Here is a 27,222-nt window from a genome sequence, read left to right on the forward strand (position 1 = left end):
AGCCTAGGTATCGTGGAATACTAACGGGTATGTTCGACGGTAGATTCCCACCTAACCATCTACAGTAACCATGCCCTGCTCCCGTCAAGTTCCGGGAAATTGGCTCTGTCTCAATTTGTCCTCTGTCCTCTGTACTCTGTAGATAGCTGTACTACTCAATGGGGTAGTCTATTCGCTTCTGATGCCGTTTCACCGCTTAATCTGCTCATAATGCAGAAATCCCATCAGTGATAACGCAGTCGATAGAAACCGGGTGGACCCTGTCGCAGCATACGAAGTACGGAGGACAAAACCAGCCAAGGAACGGAGCCGTTGACTCTAGTCGTAGTAGCAGCAGCTGCAGCTCGGTAGCAGAGCTCTGCTATCTTGCATACTCCTTGCATCACTTGCTAGAACCTAGGCTAGGGCCCGATACGGATACAGATGACCGAGAATTTAGCACAGTTCTCAGTACTGCGGGAGTAGTGAGTAACCCCGGCTATTGCTCGTACCACTACCGTGATTTAGTTCGCAGACTAGAACTTGTCTACGGCAATTTGACTGTGCATCGTGAGTGGTGGGTTTTTATTACTGCTGCTGATAAGGCAAGATGCTCTCGATGTGATGCAGCCGACTTGGCTTACATTATTGCGGAGTGTCTATCACTCTTTCATTGAGTGATGAGAACCCCTGGATAAACTCGTCTTGATCGCTAAATTTCGGCTGAACTATGCGCATTAGCTGATTTGGTTGATTGATTTTCTTTGCTCTGGCCTAGTATTGGGCCGAATCGCCGTCGCCTAAGCCTAACCTGACTGCCTAAGGCATGCATGTTCCTTGGGCCTTGTCGTCGCTCTCAAAGCCTGAGTCTCAGACTAGAAACGGAGGGGACCAGGATTGGGAAGCTATTCCATCTTCCCCGACCACCAGCTCCATTCTGAGATTCAAGACCATGTGGACCAGAACTTGGAACTGGATGGAACACTCGCTTTCGGGATTCCCCAGCGTCCCACTCTCAGTTTGAACGGGCGGCGTAACGGAACTTTTTCTGCTTGGTAACATAACAGATGGACTGATGCATCGCATCATGACAGCGTAGAATATTCCCATTTTCCAACCCGCCTATGAATCAGTCCCACCTACGCTTGTTCTAAGCCAAGACTTACCCTTCTGTTTCTTTTCGGGAACGTAACTCAACGCCCGTGGTTTATCATAGTTCCCCACATGGCATCGTGGCATTTGGCCGTCGAACTTTGGACACGACGCCTTACGAGTCTAAGGTGGATTTCCGTCCTCAAGAGATAGACAGCAGAGATACGAGCGATGATAATGTACGTCCCTGTAGCTGTAGCCTGTAGCAGAAGCATGAAGTCTCATGCAATCTGCAGTCCGCATCAGAATATCCGCACCCGGTTGCAAACGAGACCGGCAAGATAATTCACTCATTTGTACTCTGTACTTCTGCCGGATTGCCTGAATTCATTCTGTTTCTGTTGGTACTGATAGCCCCGTACTTACGCCAGTGATGTAAGACCTACTGGATGAGATCGAATAGATCGAGTCTCAGGTCCCAAGGATCGCACATGGCGTGACGAGTCGACGACAACGCCGTTCAGCTTTTGAACTTCTTAACCTCTAACCCCTGATAGTACTTCGTAGTCGGTTTGCTCTTACGAAACGATATCCGGATATGGTCAATGAATGGCAATCGTGACGCCAGCCGGGCCGGTGTGGCCCAATTTCCACTGGAAGGATTCGTTTGTTTTTATAAATTATTACCATGTCGCGTGTCTTCGTATATTGCACTCTCTATCTAATTTTGGGCAAAAAAGGAGTGTGGATTGTCGAATCCCGACGCCCAAAGTTTCGCCCCAAACATCCGGGGGGCTCGCCGTCTCACGTTTCAACTTCAAGGTCCCCTGGAGACCGACTAGCTGGCTTTTGTGTGCGATAGATTAAAGCCGGAAGGGCGTGGGCTGACGCTAACGGTGTGCTAACCTAACCTGCAATGTTTGTCACTTTGGTCTGCGTAGATAGCCAATGCACGATGAATATTTCGACCAGGATCGGCCGGTCTAAATCGTAAATTATGGAACATTGACTAAATTAGGAGCTAGTAAGTAATAACGTCGAGGAAATTGCCTCGATCATATGCTTGATCCTTCAATGCATACAAACCGACAGTGACAGGACAGGAGACTGTAAACAGTAAAATGTATCCTTCGCATAATGGGCTGAAGAGAGCGAATCATCGTAATTGAAGATGACGAGGTCTGCTGGACGAGCGTGAACATCTGTCGTCCATCGTCAGTCTCGCTCCGCCAAAAGGAGACGACGCGACGACTTGGAAGTTGACTCTTTGTCCGTCGATGACAAATGCTCAGTCTCAGAATTGCGGTGAGAGCCGTCTGTGACTCCCTCTGCTCGGTCAAACGGCCAGGGTCAAAGGATCATCAAGACAAGTGCTGATCGCAGCAGATCGCTGTTTGGAGTTTGGGCTACGAAGTCCTCCGGAATTGACGTCTGTATTTCTTAAGGCAGAAAAGAACGACAGACGTTGATATAGAGACAGAAAACAGAAAAAGCAAAAACAGCGATCTCTTCTCGAACCATGGACGGAGCATGTCCGGATACTAAGTACTACTGGGACGGAGCAGGTGGGCTAAATCTAAGGTACCCGACTGTGTAGTGTGTATCCGTACCATAGTAGGACACGATCCGCGGTAGCTAAGCTTAACTTCTGCTTAGTGTTTACTTTGGAGTCTGAGAGCGTGCAGTCGAAAAAGCAATTATCTCCCTAGCTACTCCGTACTATCCTCGGAACACTCCCTCTCAATACGAACCTCTCTGGAATATTCCAACCCAGCCCTTCGGGACTCACTTCGGGACTCACGAACGGCGGGTTGGTACATAGCTTGCTTTTGCGGAGGAGGTCACATGACCGCGCGTGGTTCCGGTGTCTGGATCATATTCTCGACGCTGCGTAGTCGCGACTTACTGTAGAGCTCCAACATATCATCTGTCGCTCAACTGCTTCAGGATATCCATTTCGCAGTGAATCTCGATAGAATAGAATCACCATGCCATCCCCACCCCCCTCCGCCTCCATTTGGAGCCGGAAACGCGACCTCCTCTATCTCATCTTCTTCATCATCCACATCCCCACCATCTTCAGTAAGTGAAGCCACACTCAAATACATATAAATCCAGCTAATTGCAGGCGCAGTGGTCGACGCCGTTCCCCTCCTCCCGACAGCTCTCCAAACAAACCTCGCGCACCAAATCCGCGCCTTCTACATCGCCTCCTACCAAGACAAGTTCTTCGCCCAGCCCCCTCCCCCCTGGTTCACCGCGTTCATCGCCATGGAGGTCTTCTACCACGCCCCGCTGAGCATCTGGGCCATCCCCGCTTTGATACGCGATAACCCCATGGTTCCCGTCCATCTGCTTGCGTTTGGCGTGCAGGCCTTTGTGACGAGTCTGGCCTGTCTGGTGGAGGTGTGGAGCTGGGCGGATCGCACGGTCGCGCAGAAGAGGAGTATTACAATGCTTTATGGGCCTTATGTTGCTTTAGGTATAGTATTCTATTCTACTCTGTGTATGATTTTCTGATTGCGGGACTGACGTGTGTCTATCTAGGGGCGTTCATGGCGCTGGATATGGTCTTTAGGCTGAGGGGGAGGCTGTTGGGGAAGAAGAAGCTGGCGTAGGCTTTTTGTGGATGGTGTGCTGCATAGCGGGTTGTTTAATGAAACTGTTACCATTTGATACCCTATGAAATTGGTTGGAATGTTTGCTGCTGTTGTTTGTGAGCTCGCTAGAAATATAATACATTGCTTACATGGCTGGTGTTTCGATTTTCGAGCTTAATAATCGAGAATGTGTCGAATATTCTACAATATGCGTTCGCGGCATAGATGTGTATTTCACTGCAGCAACGTTTCATGACCTCTATCTTACAAAACTGCCACAACATAACTTGGACATCTGTGGTATCGTCGCTCGGTTGTCGAAAGTCTAGAACACTACCAAGGTATGTGTCACACGCAAGCAAGGGCATAGACCTCTCCTCAAAAGCAGGTGCAGAGGTCTAGACGGACCAAAGTCGGTTGCGATTTTTCGAGATAACGGTCTAGGAGTCGGATGATCCCGGTATAGATGCATAGTATGTCGTGTTCCAAAGTGGCCTGCGGGTGATATCACATGTCAAATCAAAAATCCAATCGCTCCATCAAGGTCCCCATTGGCTGCATCCAATGCCCGAACGGCCTCCTCCCGAGTGAATCCGAGCTCAGTGATTTTCGCAATCGAGTCCTGCGGCCAACGGGACGACGGCGCCGGGCGGATGTTGATCCTAGGTGTCGATGATGACGGAGCAGCCGCTGACGTGCCAGGCCCGCTGGCCTGGTGTGTGACCGCACCGGTTCGAGCGCCGACTTCAGCGCCGTCGGCACCCTTGACGATAGGTTCGTCCTCAAAGCCTTCCTGCAGCTCCTTGGGGATATCGGCCTCACCGAGGAAAGGCACGGCTTCATCTTGGATGACCAGGGCACCCTTCTTCAGGTCAATGCACGCCTGATGTCGCTTCAACATATCCAACCCAAGGAGTAGATCGATGTGTTTCCCTTCCATCACGGTGAAGGAGCAGGGCAAAAACATGCTTCCAATCTTGATCTGCGCGGAGTGCACCCGACCCAGAATGGTTGCCGTTCCCACACCCTTTGCAATCCCCCCATACCGCCGGTCCACCAGTCGCATTATGTTGCATGCGGTCGCACACTCGGGAGACATGATGGTGACTTGCGCTCCGGAATCGACAAACGCATTGACCTTGTGGCCGTTGACCTCAACAGGAATGTACAGCATTGTCACGCGGCCAAATGCTGTGCTCTCGTTAGTCTTTGATAGCTAGCCTCAGATCCGCTCCTACTTACATTCGGGATGATGCTCCATGGCAGTGTGAAGATTTTCGGTCACTGCATTCTGTCGAATGATCTCCTCAATCTCCCTCTGATTCTCCGGATTGAAAGGATCGGCATTCAACATGGCGATGCGCGCCTCCTTTTCTGCTTCCATTTGTGCCTCCCGGCGTTGTTGTGCCATTAGGACATCGCGGAACCGCTGCGCGTCGTTGGCAGCATCTGCCAGCTCGGGGTTCTGCCGTCGGACAGCCTCTCGCACGCGAGGGTCACCTAGGATATGCAGTCGGATTGTCTCGGGGTCGGGAGTCATAGCTTGCCGCCGCTGAAGGTTCTGCTGAGCCGCTGCACTAGGGCCGCCTCCTACACTGCGAGCAGGCACCTGAGGGCTCCGCATTGCAACGTGAACGCCTAGCATGTCCCCTTCCCCAATACCGATCTGCTCCAAAGTCTGTGCATCATTTCCAAGTAGTTGGTTGTTATATACGAGGCGCTGAGTATTTGTGGGTATGGATGTTTCGCTCTCAACGATAGCCTTTAGAAGCTCGACCGTCATATCCCCGCCGACTTCGAGGGAGATGATGTCAGAGTCGGCCTGGTCCGGTCGAATAACGCTGACAGTGATGCGCCTGAGCGTAGAAGAGAATCTGTTAGCAACAGACGAGGCAAGGCCCACTGGGGTCCAGGTTCAGCCCGACTGACTCACATTGTGTTGGAAGGCGTGCGGTGCGGGGAAAGCTTCTTAGCTTGATCGCGAGCCCAGTCAGATAATGATACGTCTTAGTTCTTCAGGTTGCTTCTGTGATGAGGCGTAATGTACAAAGCGAGAATGTCAGGTAGTGTAACGGAGGAAAGTAATCGAGAAAAAGTTCTAGGCAAGGTGGTCATACAGGGACAAACGGAGGATGATGAGAGGGGCGTCACAAAGAAGATGGAGGGTAAGAGAGGGGAAGAGTTGAAGAGATGAAGGAAGAAGAAAGGCAGGAGGACAGGGCGGTTATACGAGGTGACTAAGGTAGCTCTCAAGGAGGAAAGAAATGGGATGGTGATTTGATGAGCGATATGAGGGTGGTGGGAGAGGAACAAAAGCGTTGCGCTTCTGGTGATGTGCAGCTGATGGCGGAGGTCGATTTCCGGCAGCCCGCCCGATTAGGTATTATCATATTATCTATCTGGCCCTCTTGACAGGCAGCCAACGTGTGTCATCATCGTCTCTTCCCTCCTCTCTTCCTTTTTCTTTCTACTTCTACCCAACTCGCCCAGATTCCATTTGGATTATTCATCCCTCTTCAGTCGGGATGTTGATATATAATCACGTCCGTTATTATAACCTACTATGCACTACCTGCAAGGCTGCGGTTGGCACCATCCCTGCGATGCCGACTAGGGCCTCATCGACGGCCATTGAGCTCTGAATCAGGGATAGACTACCCTGTATCTACACGCAACCATATAGCAAGCTCTTTTTTTTTTTTTTTTTAATCAACCGCAATGAGATGATTGCGGCGGATATTTGTGCCGTGCGCCTCTGATGCGACCGCAGCCTAAAACCCCTCTCGACATCTGCCTTTCTAGAGGTTGCAGCGTACATGATTTTACCCTGGCCTGATGCCACGAGGACAACAGTTTCTGACATCATCAGCCGCTCGCCAGGGACGTCTCGCGATTTTGGTGATTTCATCTAAAGTCACGGTAGTCGAGCGATGACTGAGCACCAGAATATCAGGAACCGCTGCAACTGGTCTGTGTCATCAGCGATCAAATGTCAACAGAACAATTATAAAGGCGTCTGTTATCTACCTTAGGCGTTGACCTCGGAGCAATCGCCGATATTATTGATCGTCCTTGGCGTACATTGGAATGTCAAATCTGTCACTCCCTGTCAAATTAGCTCCGTTGCATCGTCTGACCCCACCTGAGAGCCACAGGGGATACTTCGTGACCTACGGAAACGTGTCCTCCGACGTGCGGGGAGCAGTTTTCCAGATAGTACTTTTGGAAGCAAGATCGTGTACTTTGCGAGGCTAGCAGGATACCGCTGCAGCTAGATCCTAGGGTGTTTGACACTGAGACGATTGATTTGGTTCCACTCAGAGGCTGAGAAGATTGGTGGGTTGCGGAATCCCAGATCATAATTGCCTTCAATATGAGCCGGGCCAATAATGTACACGCTCACAGCTCGTACGGCGATAGTAGGGGCTTTTGGATAGTTGTGCGTTGAGCAGAAGTACTGGCGACTTTTCTATCAGCCTGACTCTATAGGAATGATGGTACTAGGCAGTATAGAATTACTTCAGGTTGTTACATGCTATTGGTGAAACGGAACGAGCGAAGTGGTACATACATGGCATTTTCATGACGGCGCGCTCAAAAGTCGTGAGAGACAGCCCTGTCAAACTTCTACTTCACCATGTGCTACTCCAGACGCATGGCTGATGACACATCAGGCACTCCTTCACCTTCGACCAGTTTTGCACCTACAATTTGATCGACCGGAATTTCTGCCAGCCGCGAAATGATATGCTGCAGGGTTGGCAGCGACTCCCAGCCCAGCGCATCAATCGCGAAGGAAGCTTTGGTCGTTTTGCGCACTCGTATCACCTTGGACGGTACCACCTTGGATTCTGCTGCATGCGGTACGAAGACTGGATACTCAGCCTCCGCCTGTCCTTTGCGATCGCGACCGACCTTGGGAATATAACGGTACACGAGGATACCATCGCTGGGTTCCCCACCGATAACACCGGGGTCATTTTCTGGGTCCACATCCTCGAGGCTTTCCAGGTGGAAGTGTCCCCAGACGGCACCTTGCCAACTGGTCTGAAGATGATAGGAATCTTGCCGCTCGTGTGCATTGATGGCCGTGTAGAGCTTGGGCATGCCGAGTTCCTCTCTGCCACTGACGATAGGATCGGCCAGGTCCTCAAACAGGATAGGCATGTATGTGCCCTTGACGACCTCGCCATCGGCTTTCGTGTACTGCACGCCTTCAATGTATAGTCCCAGATGGCGGTATCCACCACCGCCCAGCCAGTCCATTCCGTTCAGCGTTGTTTGTGAGAAGCTTGCATAGGCTACAGTCCCAGGACTACTGAAGCTGTATGACTCGTTCGGCAGCAGGTTTTGGAGCAATGTGCGGCTGGTTCTGAAGCGGAATGATGCTGTCTTGAAGGTTGATCTCAAAGACTTCGCCGCACGATCTTGGCCATAAAAGTCCTGCCTTGGGCCCGGCATTGGTCCGAAGACGATGGGCTGGCGCCAGTACATCCGCGGGGTCTTGGCCCAAAGATACTTGCGCAGAATCTGTGTGGAATGATCGAACTCGTCATGGCCGTAGATGTAATTCATTATCGCTTGGGCTGAGATGAGTCAGCCATGGCTTTTCTTGAAGGTCCAAAATCGGACAGGGGCTTACATTCAGCTGGTGGCAGCGGACCATGCGCGGAATCCCGTGTCATTTTCTGAACGGTGGTTGCTCGCTCATGGCGGGCTTGGTTATAGAGCTTCAGACGCTCGGGAATCTCGTGCCGCTGAACACCATTCGACAGCATAACACCAAGTGATACGCCATCCTCAATAGCCATGGCCCCTCCAGACCCACGATAGGGCAAGAAAGGATGGGCCGCATCTCCAATGATCGCCATCGAACCTTCCACCCAGGTGGGAAGCGTGTCCATATCCAACAACGGCCAGATTCTCAGCGTTTCGGCCTCCGCCTTGCCCAGCAACTTGACCACCAGCGGGTCAAAGTTTTTGTACACCTCAATCAAAGCATCCTTGCCGGCCAACTGATTCCAATCCGTGCCTGTCTGAATGGCAGACATTGTACTGGGGTGCAGGCAAACAAAGTTCAGGGTCTCGTTATTCTGGCACGGATAGATGACCAATCTCCGATCAGGTGAGTCCCACATGTCGATCACACCGCGATCCTGAGCGAGTTCTCGAGTTTCGAGGTCGTCCAGTGCCGCCTGGCGCGACATTAAGAACCGGAATGCATTCCTGCCTGAGTCATAGGGGGCAATGTTGCTGGCGCCGGGCAATTTGGGTCGCGCAACGGAATGCACGCCGTCTGCGGCGATGACGACGTCACCCTGAACCACCTGTCCGTCCCCGAGTGTGACGGTGGCACGGTGCGGATCAATGTCAACAACTTTGCTAGAGGTGTGCAGCTCAGCGGGAATGCCGGAGCCTAGTGCCAGAGCAGCAGCCTTGAGACCTTCATGGAGATGGGCGCGGTGTACTAGAAGCCATTTCTGCGTGTTGGTTGTCAGCATCGCTAGGCATCAAGCAGGACAATGAAAGCGGCTCACGTTTCGCCACATGCTGGCGAGCTCGGTCACTCGAACGATTCCAAGGACCTTGCCGTCGGTTGAGCGCTCACGAATCTGTCAAGTCTTTAAGCATTTGGCCTTGCCTGACCTGGCCGATGTTGAGCACGAACCATTTCTGCTTCGACCGCTCCGAACTTGGTCGCATCCACCCCGAGCCGTAAAAGGACACTGTTGGCATTTGGAGAGAGGTGAATGGCTGCTCCGATTTCATTCGCAAAGCGGCTTCGCTCGAACAACTATGAACGTGTCAGACTTAGAGTTCACTCCAGATTCGAAGGAGAACGCCGAGCAGGATTCACTCACGGTGACGCGGTGGCCTTGTCGTCTGAGAGCAATAGCTGCAGTCAAGCCGCCAATACCAGCTCCCACTATCAGAATTTGGAGGCTATCCTGGTTGGTCCCGTTCAAGTCGTTGCTCCCCATGGTGGTTGAAACTCCTGGTCGGAACTTACAAAACGGAAGCTGTAAATGTAACTTTCCTTGAAACAGGGCCTCTCCCTAACTTAGCCTGGCTCCGCTTTATTTGAGAAATTTGAACGCAGAGTAGTAACATGCCATTGCCCCCGCTTCGAGGAGAAGTCGAGGAGACATCGTGGGCGGCCATCGGCTCCGCATTTCGGCTCCACATGCGCAGAGGATAGAGAGCAGTCACCCGCTGATGCGGACATAAGCCCTTTGACGGATCGGATAGCGGGACTAAATTGTCTTGTGTTTATAATTTAGTTATCACACATGCTATCGGGAGCAACACTTCCTTCCCTTTCATCTCAGATTCTCAAAAGCCAAGCGACGTCATGCCGAATCCAGTTCGTGAAGACATCACCACGAGGGATGATACTTCATTCCCCTACATCTTTGAGCAGAATGTCACCATCCAGCTGAAGGATGGCTCCGGTCTGGTGCGCTGCAATGTCTATCGTCCCAAAGACCTTGAGAGGGCTCCCGTTCTGGTTACTTACGGGCCGTACGGCAAGGACATTCATTACCGAGAGTATGCATGGTCTTATTGCGCCGCTGTTCAAGTACCCTGATTGCTGACCCGGCTAGTTTCCACCCCACATCATTCAGCGAAGTCAACCCCGAGCACCACTCGGAGCATTCCGCGTGGGAGACGCCCGACCCTGGTTTCTGGACCAAACATGGCTATGCGGTTGTTCGAGCGGACGAGAGAGGAACAGGTCAATCACGGGGCAAGCTGGATACCATGTCACGCGAAACCAGCGAGGCTTTTTTCGACGTCGTCGAGTGGGCGGCGGAACAGCCATGGTCGACCGGTAAAGTCGGTCTGCTGGGTATCAGCTACTACGCGGGTAGCCAGTGGAGAGTAGCCGCGCGCCAGCCCAAGGGCCTCACCTGCATTATCCCCTGGGAGGGCATGTCGGACTACTATCGGGACCGTTGCCGTCATGGAGGCATTCTCAGCAACTCCTTCATCAAATTCTGGTGGGACCGGCAGGTTGTCAGCAACCAGTACGGTCTCCCCGGTCGCGCAGCGCGTAACTGGGGCCCCGATACCATTGAAGGCGACCTTCCGGAGAGGGAGCTGGAGGCCAACCGACAAGATCAGACGCTCGACAACGCCAAGAATTATTTCCGCGATGATATCTACTACGCGTCCAAGGAATATACACAGTCTGACATCCAGGTGCCATTGCTCTCCGTCGCAAACTGGGGTGGTATTCTTCTGCACCTGCGGGGAAATGTGGAGGGCTACACGCAGGCAGGCAGCGAGCTCAAGTACTTGCGATTTATCACCGGTCGACACGACCTTCCATTCTACTACAAGGAAGAAGTCGAGATTCAGTGTAGCTTCCTCGATGCGTTCCTCAAGGGTGATGATCGTGTCGGCTGGAGCAACGGAACGGCGCCAAAGGTAGACATTGTTCTCCGCAAGGGTAACGTCGGGTTCGACAATGCGGAAGCCGAGAAACAGTTTCCTCGTCGTGTTGAGAATGAATGGCCCATTGCTCGGACGCAGTACACCAAGTACTACCTGACGTCCGACCGCGAACTGGTCACTGAAGCCAGGCAGGAACGACCGGTGAAGATCACCTACCGTGCTCTGGGAACATTGGATAACCCCCAGCTTGTGCAATTCACAACTGCGCCATTTGAGGAGGAGACGGAGATCACCGGACATATTGTCGCGCATTTGAATGTGTCGATGAGCCCTGACCCGGGTGCACCGACACCGCGGGACATTGATCTGTTCGTCACGTTGCGGTACATCTCACCTGAGGACAAGGAGGTCTTCTACACCGGCACGGCAGGCGACCCGGTACCTCTCTGCAAGGGATGGCTGCGTGTCAGCATGCGAAAGGTGAACAAGGAGCATTGCCGTCATCGAACCTATCTGCCCCACCGCGACTACTACTCCACCGATGTGCTGCCAGTGATTCCGGGCGAGGTGTACGGGGTCGATGTGGAGGTGTGGCCCACGAACGTGGTCGTGGAGAAAGGGGGCAAGGTCGTTTTTGAGGTTTCGTCTGGGGACACCCAGGGCTGCGGTGTTTTCCAGCATAACTCCCCGACTGACCGGTAGGCCGCCTTTTCTCACTGGTCTTTATTTATGCTGACTTGGACAGAGCACCGGAGAAATTTCAGGGTCAGAACCATATCAACTTTGGACATGGCGATAACTATGTGGTCCTGCCCATCGTTCCCCCGAAGGCATACAGATATGACTGAGATGTGATAGTTGCATTCGTATGAATATACCCCATGATTAGATGAATCGGAAGAGTCCGGCTGTCGCTCCTAGATTGATAATCCTGCAGGAAGTAGACTCCCGGCCGAAGCGCTAGGGCGAGAGAGAACCCTAACAAATCTCCGCTCCCGATGTGGTCCCGAAACAACGATAGTATGCCAATTGGAGTATTACACAAACATGAAACTACAGTAGGAGGGGTATAACTACTTCAATCCCCTCTGTATCTTACACAAACACACAAGACAGAAACACAACGTCCTCTAATTCTACCCATATCCCAAGCCATACTATCCGAAATGTCCTCTCAACCCAAGAACATTCGGCCCCTCAAACGCTATATCACCACTCACGATGTCTCCGGCAAGGCCATCTTCTCCGGCGCTCTGTCCGAGGAAATGCCCGTAACCACCATCCCGGATGGCGCCGACTTCAGCCTCGCGTACACGTCCTCGCACTTCCCCGCCAAGCTCAACAACGAGGCCGACATCCCCGAGTACGCGAGCTACCTCTCGAACCCGCCTGGCATCGTGATCAGCACGGGCTCCGTGTGCCGGATCGTGGATATGCAGCCTGGGGCGACGAGCCCGATGCACCGCACCGTGAGCCTGGACTATGGGGTTGTGCTGGAGGGGGAGGTCGAGCTTGTCCTGGACTCGGGGGAGACGAGGCTGATGAAGAGGGGGGATGTGAGTGTGCAGCGGGGGACAAACCATGCGTGGAGGAATACGAGTCAGACGGAGTGGGCGCGGATGCTGTATGTACTTATGCCGGCTGAGGAGATAGAGATTGGGGGGAAGAAGCTGGGAGAGGATTTGGGGCATATGGGGGTTAGGGCTAGTACTTGATTCTGTTTCTGCTTCTGCCCTGCCTTGTGAATCGAATGGATGGTTTTATTTTAACATTTTGATTGTGAGAGGAAATGAAGTACTTGTAGACTGGTATTGTCTGCTAGACGCGTACTGGACGGCTCAGACAGATGCTGATATGATTAAAACTCCCCTCCGATATCATACCGGAAGATCCGGTCGTTGATTCTTCCCCCTGTGAGCCTCCACAGGCGAGCAACAGCCTATGGATAGTTAGTAGACCCCTGGGTGACGTTCATGAAACTGGGCTGAACCGACCGCGTTCAACCACACCCCGTGCAGCATCACCTGGATAAACACAAATTCTCCGGGGTTGCTCCCCGCCGGTCTCTCGCTCTGGTCTAGGTCATGGTTCGCAGGACGGTATGCTGGTACGCGACGGTAATTCGACGGCCAGTTGGCGGGTTGAGCTGCTTGCGAGAGAGGGGCTTGTCCAGACGCCTGGGGTTCTTCGCTGCCGCTATGGTGGAGTTCATAGTCGGCGAGGATGGAGAGGGAGTTGGTGCTTGTCTGGGTGGTTGTAGCTGTTGTCGCCATGTTGACTCGAGTTTGTAGTCTTCAGATTCTTGATAATAGTCGAGGAGAATGTATGTAGGATGTGGTTAGATCTCGACAGCATTACCTGTAGTCTTGCACAAGATACAACATACAATCGGGTTATTCGGAGATATGGCCTTGGGAAATGAACAGAGGCTAAGATGGCTCCCCCACATTTTTATCCGTTCGGAGATACAAAATCGAAGGACCAAGAAGATAAATTAAAATGGTCGACTGATCTTTGGCCCTCGGGTTGCCCTCATTTGCAGCTCCCCCACCTCCCGAAGCGGAGTAGCTGACTGCACGCTGCAGCATAGTTTGATTAGGATATGAACATAGGAGAAAGTTTCCTCTGAGAAAGGCTTTGGACCGTCTGAATCTGACTCTGGGTACTGACATTGTATCTTCTTTGTAGTGACTGGACGGTGCAACACATCTTGACCGGCAACGATGGTCTCCTCACAGTTCTCCCGGCTACTCGCAGCAGAGATCGACGGCCGTACCCAAAACACCAGATATTGTCAGAATGAGTTCCATCGCCTCCAATCGGCCCTCAGCCAGCACATCGACGAGATCCAAGACGCCATCCAGAAAGACTCCGGGAATGAACCCGAAGAAGTCCGCGCGGAGCTGTGTCTCGCGCTCAAGGAGATCCGCACACACTACCAGACACTGAGTCTGGAGAAGGACCTTGAAGAGGAGTATCGCGTTGTAGCTGGCAAGGACAATGCGGACGCGAAGCGCGGCGCAGGCATCGTCTACATTGTCCCCAGCACACATACCATGTTTTATTCCATTGTCTCAGCGCTCAGCGCGGCATTGGCGGCTGGCAATTGTATCATTCTCGAGGTGCGTTTGACTCTCTCAGAGATCAAGTGAGATAGACTGACGGTAGCAGTTGATGAAGAATACCATGGTACTGCCAGCTGTGCTGCGCAGAATTCTCTCCCAGGCCCTAGACGCGGATACCTTCGCCATCAGCGAAGAGAGACCCGATGCTGCTTTCCTCAGCAGGGTGCTCATGGTCTCCCAGACCGGTTCCGCGCCGCTCGCCGAGCGCAGTCTGCTCTCGCCTGCGAACGCGCGAACTGTGGCTGTCGTCGACAGAACGGCAGATGTTGCAGCCGCAGCTGAAGCGTTGGTCGCCGCGCGTTTCGCCTTTGGTGGCCGGTCGATGTATTCCCCTGATATAGTGCTGGTTAATGAGTTTGCGATGAAGCGGTTTGTCGAGGCGGCTATCCAACAGGCGTCCAGATATCTGGCTGGCCCGAATGGAGAGACACGCCAGGGAGCGTCGAATCCCCGTCGGTTCGGTCCAAGTGCCTCGCTTCTGGATGCTGCGCATAAGGACGCGGGTGCTCGCGTGCTAGTCTCTGGGTCTGGATGGGGGGTGGTGGAGGTCCATGATCGGTATGCTTCATCCTGTTGACGGTGGCTGCGGCTAACGTTGACTACTATAGAAACTCGCCTCTCCTGACGAAAAAGGTGCAGGAGAAAGTGCTCATCCTTCATCCTGTGACAAGTCTAGATGACGCTATTGACGTTAGCAACTCGTAGGTCGCGCTTCTTTCCCTAGTCTATTATCGCTGACGTCTTCAGGAGCGGCACACTGGCAGCGACATACGCGTTCGGCAGCCCCTCCGCTGCCAAATATATCACTCAGTTTATCGACGCCTCCATTTCGTGGATTAACCATGTCCCCTTCGACATGCTCAGTAAGTCCTCCTTTCCGTTCCATTGCATCCAGCTAACTGACTCAGTTGGCCCGGCCTACCCCATCAACATGGCCCCCAGCACCGCAACCCGCTACACGCCCGCTCTCTTCCAGGTCCCCCGGCCCCAGTTCGTCGCCGAAACAAACAACTCCGCTCTGGTGAAAAGTATTCTCGACCCCTCAGACGCCACGAAATCGGGAAACGCCTGGCGCGAGGCCCTTGCCGCCTTGCCGTCTACAGGCCAGCGCCCCGGCTGGAGAATCGGGTTCTTCGAGCAAGGGATAATCACTGGTGGGGTGGTTACGCTTGCGACGTTGGTAGCGGCGGTGTCAACTGTGGGGTGGTACACCTTTTCGTATGTGAGGAGGTTGCGTGCTTAGAGTAGTTTGGGTGCTGTGTAGTATACTTTGTGTATTTGTTGGTCCTCGGTATATAATTGCTGCAACCATTGCATTTTATCTTCGGAATCTAGCTTTTAATTCTACTTCTGGTTTTCAGTTGTTTGTGAAGGATATCAGGGCGTTATCGTGTAGGACCACGACTACCTTTCGACAATATATATTTTCTCACAAGCATTTGAAACACGCAACAACATTGCAAAGGAGATTTGACTCACATGATAGGGAGCAGAATCATCTTGCTTTGCAAATAGCTATAGCTCAATCTGATCTATCGTGGTAGGAAAGGTAGGCTAAAAATTGAAGCGGATGACCAACTTTATGATAGCTTTGACCGACAAGTGCCTTTGGCTGTTCAAGATTTACAGGGTATAATGCAGACTCTTGTTGTTGTAATTCACGGCTGGTGGATTATATCCTTAATGAATGGCTAGATAACGACTAAACTGAAATATCCCTGGACCACGACCCAAGAGTGAACTGCGAATTACACATGTTGGTCAATTCCCAGCTCTCCGCACCCATCACAGCCGGCGACCCCGTATCCTCGAAATCCCCCATCGCTCCGGCCACAAACATTGCCGCCATGAAATGGTCATCCGTGGCATGCGCATCACGGTACTGGGGATGCTTCATCAACCGGGTCATCGCGCGCCGCAGCGCTGGCCCAGAGGTCTTCGTGATGACGTCCTCGACCGCCTGGCGGAACTCTAGCGCCCACTCCTCTGGCGGCGTCTCCATGGCGAAATTATCCCGGAAGCGCACCATGGGTGCCCAGCGGTTGCGGTAGAGGTTGTGAACTGCGCCGCCGGTCCCGATGAGGAGGTAGTTCTCATAGCGGAGGGGCCGCAGCGTCGCGCCGACCTTCATATGGTAGTGTGGATCGTAGCGGGCGTTCATAGAGATGATGGTCGTCGGGGGGCAGCCGTTGGGGAACATGTGGATGAGGATCAGGTAGACGTCGTGGATCCAGTCGAAGGTTGGGTTGCCGCTGGCGTTGAAGCCTTCCTTGATGAGCATGTCGATGCATCGTTGGGCAGTCTCGAGGTCTGGGTTCAACTTGTATTTGATGTATTTGTCGGGGTGGACGTAGGCGACAGGCGACTTGTCCGGGTTGGGGTTGGTTGCGACCTCGATCTTGTCGCCGAGACAGTCCCAGTGTGCGCCCTGATGGGTCAGTTTGTCGTCAATATTGAAGCCTGAAGGGGACTGACCATGATGATTACGCCTTTAATGTTGTGAGCCAGCGCTTCCTCACCAGTCCTCCTCCAGTAGTCTGCCGACTCGGACTTCTCTCCCAGCATCATGGTCGAGCCATGGGAAAAGAAATGAACGGGTGTGAGACCTATCTTGTCAGCTATTATTCTGCGAATGCCGTACAGAGAGCCTGCCATACCCATGTTTGCTTTGAGTTGGTCTTTCTGCTATACCGCGAGTGTTGATGCGCAGCCTTCGAGATATCTATCAGACATTATCGAATTCAAACGATTTCTAGCTGCATTATTATCCGGCACCAACCCATGTCCAGATCTGCCACGCAGTTTCCGAACATCTTGGCTGAGGTCTCTGGCTGAAATTGTTCGGGTATGCGACTCCACATTCCGACGCACCTCCGCACTCTGACTCGGGTGGCCCCAAACGAGGACATCCGAATGGCCGCGTAGTGCTCATCTCCCCACCATGACTTGCAGTGATTATAATTCTATCAATTGTCCTGCTGGATGCCGGACAGCGTATGAAGAGTGAAGTCCTCCGAAGGTTGAACTAATAGTGTTGAACTGCCTGTGCCATGGGATCTTCAGAACCAGGATTGGCATCATCTCGTTGGATGAGAGGAGCATAGCCCCGTGACTTTCAAGCTGGGAACGTGAAAGAGATAGGACTGTCAGATGCGGTCCGAGTATCATTAGTTATGGACCTGTAGTTATTCCAAGACCAAAGTCAGAAATGTGAGTGACGACAGGGAACAACAGGCCTCAGGCAGTAACCATGGGGGCAATTCTGCTTCCCCGCATATCCAGCATTTTAGCTTCATCCACCCCAGTTTCCCGCATTCTCTCTGCTTCATCATCCGCTACTCACAGCTGCACATTCGAATTTCTCCTTCTGTCTGACGGTAATCATGTCTCGAATCAATTCCCTTACGTAGAGTTTCCTCAAAAGATTCGTGTATCTTCGCCATGACAATTGACTCCCCGCTCCCCATTCTCGACAACTCTCCCCACAGCTCCCTCGCCAGGCAGCGCGACGGCTATTTCCAGTGCGGTTCCTGCGAAAAAAGATACAACCGAGCCGACCACCTAATCCGTCATGTTCGATCACGTCAGTTCTTTTCATGTAGACAGTGCTGTCAATGCAGCCGGCTAATTTCCCGTAGATACCCGCGAGAAGCCATATGTATGTGACGTTTGCAAGAAAGGCTTCGCCAGGCCGTGAGTTGTCTCTTGAAAAGTTTATGCCCCGACAGAAAAGTCACAGCAAATTTGTGTTGTCGAGACTGAATCTGTTGCAGGGACCTGATGAAGCGACACGCGGCCGGTCATATTCAGCCACGCGACAGCAAACGACGGCGTCTCCCTTCCTATCCCAAGAATGGTCGTGTGTCGCAGGCCTGTAAGACCTGCGCTGCATCGAAACTCAAGTGTGACGAGGAGAAGCCTTGTCGCCGATGTCGGGAGAAGAAATTGGTCTGCGATTGGGCGCAGGATGGCAGTTCGATCGACGCATCTCCTCCTCAACCACAACGGCAAGGTGTGTGCGAGAGTATTCAGTTGACAAGGTTCAGAAGCTAATGGGATTTGCAATACAGCATCCCAGAGCGACCAGGCGCCATATCTTCCTGTCGACGCGTCACAGGTGCACACCACGATCCCAACCCCGATCGACGGGCAAATAAACCACTATCCGAACCAGATGGTCAGTCCAAACGCGCAGATGAACAGTTACCTACCTGTGGGGCTTCAATCTGGGTCGCCTACGATAGATCGCGAGAGTGGCGTGTTCAGTGTCGACGGTACCTTCTTTCCCGACTTTATCCCGGACTCACTGATACCTTCATTGACCCGAACCAGCGATCTGGACCCGCTGCCTGTCCTTCCACAGGACTACATCCACAGTGTATTTGACCACAATGTTGACTTTGACTTCGATTTGACCGACGTGGATTATGGACTCATTGACCTTTTCAACTCTCGGGGCGCTGTCCATCATAATGCCCACAATAGCGACGATCGTGGTGATGCGGACAGCGGCATTGCCATCGGTGCCGAGGCGTATCATCGGTCATCTTTGTCTGCGTGGAAACCAGCCCACGAAGATCATGCGTTTGCCGACCAGGAAAATCTATCTGTTCCAGAGGCGATTGACAGCCCTGAGGCCAATTTCAGACCGGACTGTCAGATCCTTTCGGAGCGGTTGTCCCCAAGCGGTCGTGATCTCATTTTTGGCATGGTTCTGCAGACCAGCCAGCGAGCCAATCTAACTCGCATCATGAAATCCTTCCCGAGTACCCAACTGCTGGACAGTTTGATCCAGTACTATTTCGATTCCCAAAGTTATCACATAGACTCCTGGATCCACGGACCGACCTTTCGGATGAATGACGAGCCCCCCGATATGCTTGCCGCTCTTGCCGCTGCCGGAGCCGCTCGGTCGACCATTCCGACTATCCGCAGGTTAGGTTATGCGTTGATGGAAATAGTCCGCCTCCAGATGTCGGTAAAGGTTCGTTGGCGTCTGTACCTCCTGGCGCGAAGAAACTAGCTAAAGACGCTCACATGTAGTACGAGAGCGACAATAGCACCACACGCGATCTGCGCGCCTCGCAGACGTTTGCTCTGACCCTCGATGTCGGAATATGGAGTGGCAACGCACGGAGGACAGAGATTGCGGAAAGCTTCCAGCAGCCTTTGGTCACGGTTTGTCAATCCGAAGGACCTGTGGATACAAGTTCACTGACGATCCCAATCTTAGATGATGCGACGCGGCTTACGTTTTCGACGCTCGGTCTATTCCAACCTCGCCCTGAGCCCCGACGACGATGGAGACATTCTGGAGAAAAAGTGGTGGGATTGGGCTTATTCTGAATCATTCAACAGGTAATAGTTGCTTGCAGCTGGACCAACTGGTTTACTGATTTTAGACAGACTCGTGCACCACATGTTTCTGCATGATGCCCAGTCGGCGATGATGTTGAACGTGAACCCAATAATCTCGTACTCCGAGCTGGAACTTCCTCTGCCTGCTCCTCGCTCGTTGTGGGAGGCCAAATCTGCCAAAGACTGGAAGGAAGCGTACTTGGCGAGTGGACTGTCGAGCCGTGGCCGAACACCCTCGTTGGTTGACACTCTACAAGACATGTCCCAGTTGTCGGCGTTTCAATCACGAATCGATCTTCAACTGTCCACCTTGGCCCTCATTCACGGTCTCTGTACGCTCATCAGCGAATACCATCGTCACAAATTTATAACGAAAGGCCGTTCTAAACATTGGAGTGCTTTGGTGATCAGTTCACGACATCAAGAGTTGTCACAAGCACTACAACATCTACGCATGCTTTGTTTCGAGATGTCTAGTGCTCTCGGGCCCGCGATTGTTTTGGTCTTTGAACTCATTTCCATGTTCCTCCACATGTCGCTGGAGGAACTGCAGCTGTTCGCAGGCAAGGAGGATAAGAACGAAGCCCGTCGGGTATACCAGAGCGCGCTCGAGTGGATCAGCAGTGTCGACTCGCGACGAGCGATTTGGCACGCCGGCCAAGTGATACGGGCGGCCAAAGTCATGCCTCCGGGCTCTTTGACTGGGTTCTTTGCCTTGGGAGTCTACTACGCTAGTCTCGCGTTCTGGTCCTACAGTGTTGTATCGAAAGCCAAAGATTCTCAAGCGGTCGTCGGCAGTCCGCCATCGGACCCGCACTTCCGCGGTTCCTGGCCCACAGTCTATCTGGATGGTGAAGAAACGACCGACGTGCAAAGGTTCATCTCATTAGGGTGCGGCTGTCCGGCTTTGCAGGCTCCAAATGGTGCCGCTGTCATCGCCGATCCCGGTCCGATCATGGATGCAATTCAAGCGCGTCTGCGAGGCGATGCTCACCATGATAATCTACCTCCATTGGTCCAGGGTCTTTGTCAGTTGATGTGCGATCTGGGCAACGCAGCGCGGTCCAAGAGCTATGCCTCTACATGAGATTGGTAGATGTAGTTTTTGGAGGACCTATTCTATTTCCCTTTATTTTTTCTTTTTCCTGAGTTGTGACAGTTTGTGGCAGCAGAAATGTGTGATACGAGATACCCAAGTGAATAACAAGGTCAACTGATCAGTTTTGCTTTTTTAGTTCCAGCATCCCACCCGGATGGGAAATGAACCTGGATCGGTGGCCTGACCCCGGTCTGACTGTGTGATGGGCTAGATGTCATTGGGTGGGGACGAAGTACTTGGCGCATCTCAAGCGTGAGCAGCGATTCGGCAATCCACAAGAAAAAATTTTCTGCTTTTAGTTTCTGATCCGCTTATCTGATTGATAACCCCACCACTGATTGAGCTGTTTCCCGAGTCTTCTCGGTTATCTGATCAAACCAATGCAACATTTGTTGCTGGATGAGACCGAGACAACAACCAGGATGGCCAGGTCTTTCCGCATGCGGACGGCCTCACAACCACCATCCATCATCCACCATCGACTTCTCTCTTCTTGATTCTTACAACTTTCTCCATTTTCTTGCAGGGTGTCGGCTTCACTTTCCTCACTTTCGTCATTTTCTCATCAGATAAGATGAATAGTGCCGACTAAAAGTCGCCAAGACATTGGCACCCACAGCTCGCCAAACTCTAACAGGCCGTCTTCGTAGCACCGGGGTTCTTAAGGCAGCCCTTGACCCGTCTGACCAGTTCTGTTTCATTTCTGTGCCGGTGACAACCTGAATTTGACATGGCGATGCACGACTCCCCCGAGAAAAATGCCCCTGATGCCGTTGAGTCGCGAGTCCCGACTGACCTCCCCGTTGAACGATTCGGAGGCGACGCTAGTCCCGGTGTGAGGCGGATCGAGGTGATCTCATCGCAGTTCAGTCTGGTCAATCGCATTTTCTTCTTCTTCGGTGTCTTCCTTATCGCGTATGTCTATGGGTTGGATGGAACAATTCGGTACACTTATCAGGTATTTTGTCTTGCGGATGCATCCTTCAAGTGCGTATACATGTCATCTAACGTTGCTAGCCTCTGGCGACTGCATACTATGATTCACACAGTCTGCTGGCGACGGTCAATGTTCTCCGTTCGGTAATTGCTGCTGCGGCTCAGGTATACCGGCCCTCCTCTCTTGGTCTTTCTATCTTCCCACGCTAATAGGAACAGCCTACCGCGGCTAAAATTGCAGATGTCTTTGGAAGAGTGGAGCTCATCCTGCTTTCGATTGTTTTTTATATTATAGGCACAATCGTCGAGGCAGCGTCCAAAAACTTGGCTACTTTTTGTGCGGGTGCCGTGCTTTACCAGGTTTTTCGCCTTGACAATCAGCGATGAAGCTGCTGCTGACTGCGAATTAAGATCGGATATACTTCGATTATCTTGTTGTTGGAGGTTCTGGTTGCCGATGTGACATCCACACGGTCTCGACTGCTCTTCTCATATATTCCTGCATTGCCGTTCATTGTACGATACCCGTCCCAATTGCAGTGACAAGAAGCTCACCATGGCAGATTAATACCTGGATCAGCGGCAACGTCACGTCCGCCGTCCTGAAAGTCACTTCCTGGAAATGGGGGATCGGGATGTTCGCCATCATCTACCCCGTCTGCACGATCCCCTTGCTCGTTGTTCTCTTCATGGGCCACTTCAAGGCTAGGCGGTCCAACCCCCAGGCCTACAGGTTCTCGCTCTTGGACCAGGGACTTGGTCAATTTGCCATCGACCTGTTCTGGTACTTGGATGTGGTTGGCATTCTGCTAGTGATTGCCGTCTTGGCTCTGATCCTCGTTCCGTTGACGATCGCCGGAGGTGTCGTGACTCAGTGGAAGACAGCCAAAGTTATTGCCCCTCTTGTCATTGGAGTGCTGTGCATCCCAGCCTTCATAATGTGGGAGCGGTGGTGTCCACACCCGATGGTTCCGTTCAAGGTAGAGTCTCTCGCACCCTGGGGTACGGAATTTGCTGATTAGGTCCAGTTGTTGAAAGATCGAGCGGTTTGGGGTGCGCTGGGAATTGCTATCATGCTCAACACCGGTATATATACCAAATCATATCGCAAGTCGTTGCTAACATAGACCAGCCTGGACCCTGCAAGGCGATTACCTCTACACCGTCCTCGTTGTGAGCTTTGACGAGAGTATAATGAGCGCCACGCGCATTACCTCGCTCTATAGGTCTGTCCACCTTTCAGCCAGTATTGGGCCTCACTGACTTGTGTAGCTTTGTCTCTGTGATAACGGGAACTATTCTCGGAGCGATCGTCCTGTTTGTGAGACGCCTCAAGCCATTTATTGTCACGGGTACCTTTGTCTTCCTGGCAGCCTTTGGTATCCTCATCCGTTTCCGGGGAGGCTCAGACGGTTCCAATCATGCAGGGATCATTGGTGGACAGATCCTTCTTGGTGTCGGTAAGTGAGCTCGCATCCATCTAAGAAACTGCTCACTGACTTGGCCAGCCGGTGGTCTGTTCCCTTACCCAGCTCAGGTCAGCATTCAAGCCGCCTCCAAGCACCAGCGTAAGTCTAGCGTCCCGAGGAACATCCACAGAACTAACCACTGCAGACCTTGCTGTCGTCACCGGCATCTATCTCGCCACGTACAACGTCGGCAGCGCCCTCGGATACACCATATCCGGCGCCATCTGGACCCAGGTCCTACCCGGCGAGCTGGAGAACCGACTTGGCAATGCGACACTGGCCGGACAGATCTACGCCGACCCCTTCACCTTCGCCCAAGCAAACCCCGTTGGCACCCCAGACCGGGACGCTGTCGTGTTGGCCTACAAGCATGCGCAGAGACTGCTGTGTATCACGGGTATCTGTCTGACCGTGCCCCTGATCGTCTTCTCGCTCTGTATCCGCAACCCGCGTCTGACGAAGGAACAGACCTTGGAGAAGGCGGAGGAGAGCGATGATAACTGAGGGGCTGGCTGAGTGAATGATCATAGACAATGTCCATAGGGAGTCTTACACAATGACTCAATAAGTTGTGAATAATTTTGATGGTAGGCAAAAGACAATTATCCTTGCTCAATGAATTGAAAGATTCTTTCATGATGGGTATTCAATGGCCTCAGTCAGAGATAAACACCTTCAACGCCCACTTCTACCTTCTAAATCATACAACCATCTCTTCTTGCCATCTTGAATATTTTCTTGCATATACGGAGTTAGATTTATGCCTCTCCTTAGAACTTATTTCCCATCAAAGCATACCTCTCTTCTGAAGTATAATCGGTATGCAAATTCGTGGCCACCCTTTAGGACAGCCTACACACGAGACATGAACCTGTGCAGTTTCAGGCGTGTGGTGCAAAGCATTTTGAATTCTTTGCATCCGACAGAAACAGACGCCAAATTTGCGTACAACGTTCTGACAAATCGTCTAACAATCAAGAGACCCAGATTTGCGCTTGAGTTTCTGAAGCTGAGTATTTCTCCGAGTCAGACATTGATTTTCAAGAGCTACTACGTCTCAAACCGCCACGCACAGCCTCGTTTTACAAAGCACAAGAGCTTACGAAACCCTTCATGAGTACTACAACCAGCGATGTCGAGATGTCTCGCACGCCAAGGAAGAAGGATATAGCACTCATCGACAAGCGAAAGCAGCTTGCCATACAATCGCTGATCTTCCACATTCATACTCAGAAGGTCAGGATGTGTTCTACAAGGTTGCCTACACGCCAGCATGTGTGAAATTCAGGACCATCGCCCCATTCTTCGAGATCTGTGACAAGACTGGAAAATTGATTCATTTGCTTGTTCGAAGCTGGACCTTCGCCTGACTCCGCCATTGACAACCCACCCAAGACATCACTATGGAATATCGGTACGATACACCCGAACCATCCCAATGCAATCACGTACGCCCAAAAACTCCGCTCTGGACCGGCCAGGGACCAGGTCAATGACAAAATACGGAGAATCTTGGCAGTAATGCAAAAGATAAGGGACAAGCTTGAGCGACCGCAACCACCAAAGCCAAAGCCTTCCGCACTGCCCGCGCAAAATGAATTCGATGACGACGCCAGATGGGAACCCCCAAACCAAGCACACAGACGGAGACACAGCGCCACCGCTCGGGATCAGATGGACACTATTCGGCCAACTCTGACCGCTCCTTCTCCCGTTCCATCCTTTCCGCCATCAAGCAGGGACGAATCCCTACAGACACGTACCTCCTTCGTGGACGTATACCGCGACAAGAAAAGAAGACGACTTGAGAGTATGGACAATAAAAGAGACTCCGTCTGGGTCGAAACAGCAAGATGCATAATCCGCGACGGTGAATGTGCTGATACCCAATACCAAACTCTGGTCGACAGCCTCACTACGGTAGTCAACATGATGCAACTCACAGCTAATGTAATGAGGGCCACTCTAGAACAGATGTCAGCAAATACCCCCTTACAGCAGCCATTAGGACGGTGGAACAACTGATGGAGGACTATAAAGATGACGCATCGGGCGTCCAGAAGATCAATAAGACTTGAACGATGCCCTTAACAGAATCTGAACAGCCCTTTGAAACCCGATACGTCTCTTTTACGCATTTGGACCTTGACATGTCTCCCCTGTACTTGCAGACACTGATGAGTTTGCTCTTACTGATTGCGCTTTCAGATGACGTCCTTATTGGTACGTTTCCTTTATGATTTCCTTATGATGAATACGCCCGGGGCGGGCTCTCGAGGAGACGGGGTGCACCTCTTCAGCTGGAAATGTTGGCAAGATAAAATCATCCAGAGGAACTGTCAGACATGGATTGCCGAGTCCGCCCTGCAAGCCATACAATATTTGTCGAAACCAACACGGACAAGTTCAGCCAGCTCTTTCAGGTAGTTGGATATTCAAAAGAATGACCTACGGTCACAAAGCGGCAGATAACCGGATGAGTGGGCATTTTATCAAGAGAAAGTGCTCACTGGGAAGGTCTCCACGGCGAAAACCAATCACATTGAACCATCTGCAACTAGATTTCTTCACCGGAGAATCGGTTCAAGGGGCGCTTGACGACATTATCCTACCGCTGGACGGTGGTGGTTTGCTCTGGTTCCTACAGACTGATGAACTAATAAGGTTTGCCCTGGAGGACCGGATATGGGTTACTCTGAATCGATGACCAAGGAACACTTTGAGGGCATTGTTATGTTCATTAACTCCTAAGGGCTGTGTCGGCTGTACATAGGGGACATTCGAGACATAGATATGAACTAAGCAAGTCATTTGCGACTATTTATACTTATCGCCTGTCTATCTGTTGTTGGTAATCTAGTCATAAGCAATAACCTCACTAGCCCAAATTTTCGCTTGTACCAAACTTCCTGAGAACGGGCTTTTTGTAACACAGGAGTAGTGGTATGCTTAGAAGAGCTAGGCACGTTTCAAAGAGTGCATGAAGGGTTCCTAGAAGCTCGGTTCGTTCTCCTGGCAATATCAGCTATCTTGGGAATAGCTAATGCCTGTTCTCATTGGCCACGTTTTCCCTCACGCCATTCGGCCTTCCTCTGGCGTTGCTAGTGGGGGTATTCAGCGTATGTACACAGAACAGGGATGTAGGAGCCTGTCATTGTCAACGGCCGCCATGGCACGTAAATACATTTGGAATGAATGCAGCCGTCACTAGAATGTACTGTACATAATCGACTTTCTGAGCTCGTTATTGGAGCACCTACTGTAGGCTTGCAGGTTCCTGAACTCCCTAGGTTGATAATATTGGTCTGGTATATCTACCAGCCTGTTGGAGGAGCCGGTTTTACACCACAATCAAAATTATGTAGAGCTCTCAGACCCATCACAGCGATGATCGTCCGGACCACATATCCCTGGCCAAAATTCCATATTTCCTGATGAATCACTAATGAGCTTGGCGTTTCCAGCCACTACGGATGCCCACGATAATACTGAGTACATCTGGGTTGGCCACAAGTTGAAGCTGTTAGACCTTCAACTAGCTTCAACTCAAAAGATATCTTTTCCATGCTTAATGCAATTAGTTACGACAGCAACTTTGCTCTTATGCATAGCCACCTTGGAACGGCCTTTAGCTTTGAATTCGGATTGAAGCGTTCTGGAACCTATTCAATTTCTGTCTAGATCCATGATTCATAACTTGCCGTCTGGATGCCACTCAGAAGGCCCAGAACTGTCCCATTCCTTAAATTTCCCAAAAAATTGTGCGGTATCAAGCCTTCCACTAAGTCAACTTCAGACCCTGTAGTGATCAGGGCAGGGGTCGACCACAGCCACAGAGACTATCTCCGCCGCCAGAGGGGGAAGAACCGTCCCAGGCGTCAGATCCACCACGAGACTTTCCACCGCCGCCAGAGGGCGAGGAGCCATCCCAGNTCAGATCCACCACGAGACTTTCCACCGCCGCCAGAGGGCGAGGAGCCATCCCAGCCCTGGGGATTGCCATATTGACTGGACCTACCCCCGCCGCCAGAGGGTGAGGAGCCGTCCCAGGCATCAGATCCACCGCCTGTACCACGAGACTTTCCACCGCCGCCAGAGGGTGAAGAACCGTCCCAGCCCTGGGCATTGCCATATTGACTGGACCTACCCCCGCCGCCAGAGGGTGA

General features: G+C 52.0%; 10 protein-coding genes across 10 annotated transcripts; 6 read left to right on the top strand and 4 right to left on the bottom strand.

The window, feature by feature from the left end:
- Positions 1-3,059: 3,059 nt before the first annotated feature.
- Positions 3,060-3,689, top strand: Aud_010079 (EXPERA domain-containing protein; the record flags this gene model as incomplete). The annotated part of the gene is made up of 3 exons (XM_043294922.1): positions 3,060-3,153; positions 3,206-3,553; positions 3,619-3,689. The coding sequence occupies 3 exons, from the start codon at positions 3,060-3,062 to the stop codon at positions 3,687-3,689; spliced, it is 513 nt and encodes a 170-aa protein (XP_043150857.1).
- Positions 3,690-4,185: 496 nt separating this feature from the next.
- Positions 4,186-5,454, bottom strand: ddiA (putative DNA damage-inducible v-SNARE binding protein Ddi1; the record flags this gene model as incomplete). The annotated part of the gene is made up of 2 exons (XM_043294923.1): positions 4,186-4,862; positions 4,914-5,454. The coding sequence occupies 2 exons, from the start codon at positions 5,452-5,454 to the stop codon at positions 4,186-4,188; spliced, it is 1,218 nt and encodes a 405-aa protein (XP_043150858.1).
- A 1,859-nt stretch (positions 5,455-7,313) lies between these two features.
- Aud_010081 (putative salicylate hydroxylase) lies at positions 7,314-9,652 on the bottom strand (the record flags this gene model as incomplete). The annotated part of the gene is made up of 5 exons (XM_043294924.1): positions 7,314-8,257; positions 8,314-9,151; positions 9,209-9,283; positions 9,340-9,465; positions 9,533-9,652. The coding sequence occupies 5 exons, from the start codon at positions 9,650-9,652 to the stop codon at positions 7,314-7,316; spliced, it is 2,103 nt and encodes a 700-aa protein (XP_043150859.1).
- Positions 9,653-10,023: 371 nt separating this feature from the next.
- On the top strand, positions 10,024-11,917 carry Aud_010082 (CocE/NonD family hydrolase; the record flags this gene model as incomplete). The annotated part of the gene is made up of 3 exons (XM_043294925.1): positions 10,024-10,220; positions 10,277-11,767; positions 11,815-11,917. The coding sequence occupies 3 exons, from the start codon at positions 10,024-10,026 to the stop codon at positions 11,915-11,917; spliced, it is 1,791 nt and encodes a 596-aa protein (XP_043150860.1).
- A 318-nt stretch (positions 11,918-12,235) lies between these two features.
- Positions 12,236-12,784, top strand: Aud_010083 (cupin domain-containing protein; the record flags this gene model as incomplete). Its single annotated transcript, XM_043294926.1, has 1 exon — positions 12,236-12,784. One exon carries the CDS (start codon positions 12,236-12,238, stop codon positions 12,782-12,784), a length of 549 nt encoding a protein of 182 aa, XP_043150861.1.
- A 143-nt stretch (positions 12,785-12,927) lies between these two features.
- Positions 12,928-13,342, bottom strand: Aud_010084 (uncharacterized protein; the record flags this gene model as incomplete). The annotated part of the gene is made up of 2 exons (XM_043294927.1): positions 12,928-13,008; positions 13,064-13,342. 2 exons carry the CDS (start codon positions 13,340-13,342, stop codon positions 12,928-12,930), a joined length of 360 nt encoding a protein of 119 aa, XP_043150862.1.
- A 450-nt stretch (positions 13,343-13,792) lies between these two features.
- On the top strand, positions 13,793-15,437 carry Aud_010085 (uncharacterized protein; the record flags this gene model as incomplete). Its single annotated transcript, XM_043294928.1, has 5 exons — positions 13,793-14,191; positions 14,241-14,752; positions 14,803-14,895; positions 14,942-15,057; positions 15,103-15,437. The coding sequence occupies 5 exons, from the start codon at positions 13,793-13,795 to the stop codon at positions 15,435-15,437; spliced, it is 1,455 nt and encodes a 484-aa protein (XP_043150863.1).
- Positions 15,438-15,896: 459 nt separating this feature from the next.
- Positions 15,897-16,855, bottom strand: Aud_010086 (DODA-type extradiol aromatic ring-opening family dioxygenase; the record flags this gene model as incomplete). Its single annotated transcript, XM_043294929.1, has 2 exons — positions 15,897-16,622; positions 16,670-16,855. 2 exons carry the CDS (start codon positions 16,853-16,855, stop codon positions 15,897-15,899), a joined length of 912 nt encoding a protein of 303 aa, XP_043150864.1.
- A 780-nt stretch (positions 16,856-17,635) lies between these two features.
- Positions 17,636-20,639, top strand: Aud_010087 (putative C6 and C2H2 transcription factor RegA-like; the record flags this gene model as incomplete). Its single annotated transcript, XM_043294930.1, has 7 exons — positions 17,636-17,777; positions 17,833-17,887; positions 17,968-18,206; positions 18,265-19,178; positions 19,238-19,372; positions 19,428-19,552; positions 19,601-20,639. The coding sequence occupies 7 exons, from the start codon at positions 17,636-17,638 to the stop codon at positions 20,637-20,639; spliced, it is 2,649 nt and encodes an 882-aa protein (XP_043150865.1).
- Positions 20,640-21,381: 742 nt separating this feature from the next.
- sit1 (putative siderochrome-iron transporter Sit1) lies at positions 21,382-23,560 on the top strand (the record flags this gene model as incomplete). The annotated part of the gene is made up of 10 exons (XM_043294931.1): positions 21,382-21,609; positions 21,669-21,752; positions 21,807-21,947; positions 21,999-22,103; positions 22,151-22,567; positions 22,616-22,673; positions 22,720-22,813; positions 22,860-23,047; positions 23,096-23,155; positions 23,202-23,560. 10 exons carry the CDS (start codon positions 21,382-21,384, stop codon positions 23,558-23,560), a joined length of 1,734 nt encoding a protein of 577 aa, XP_043150866.1.
- Positions 23,561-27,222: the final 3,662 nt, after the last annotated feature.

The sequence above is a fragment of the Aspergillus udagawae genome (assembly GCF_001078395.1).
Source record: "Aspergillus udagawae IFM 46973 DNA, scaffold_8, whole genome shotgun sequence".
NCBI lineage: Eukaryota > Fungi > Ascomycota > Eurotiomycetes > Eurotiales > Aspergillaceae > Aspergillus > Aspergillus udagawae.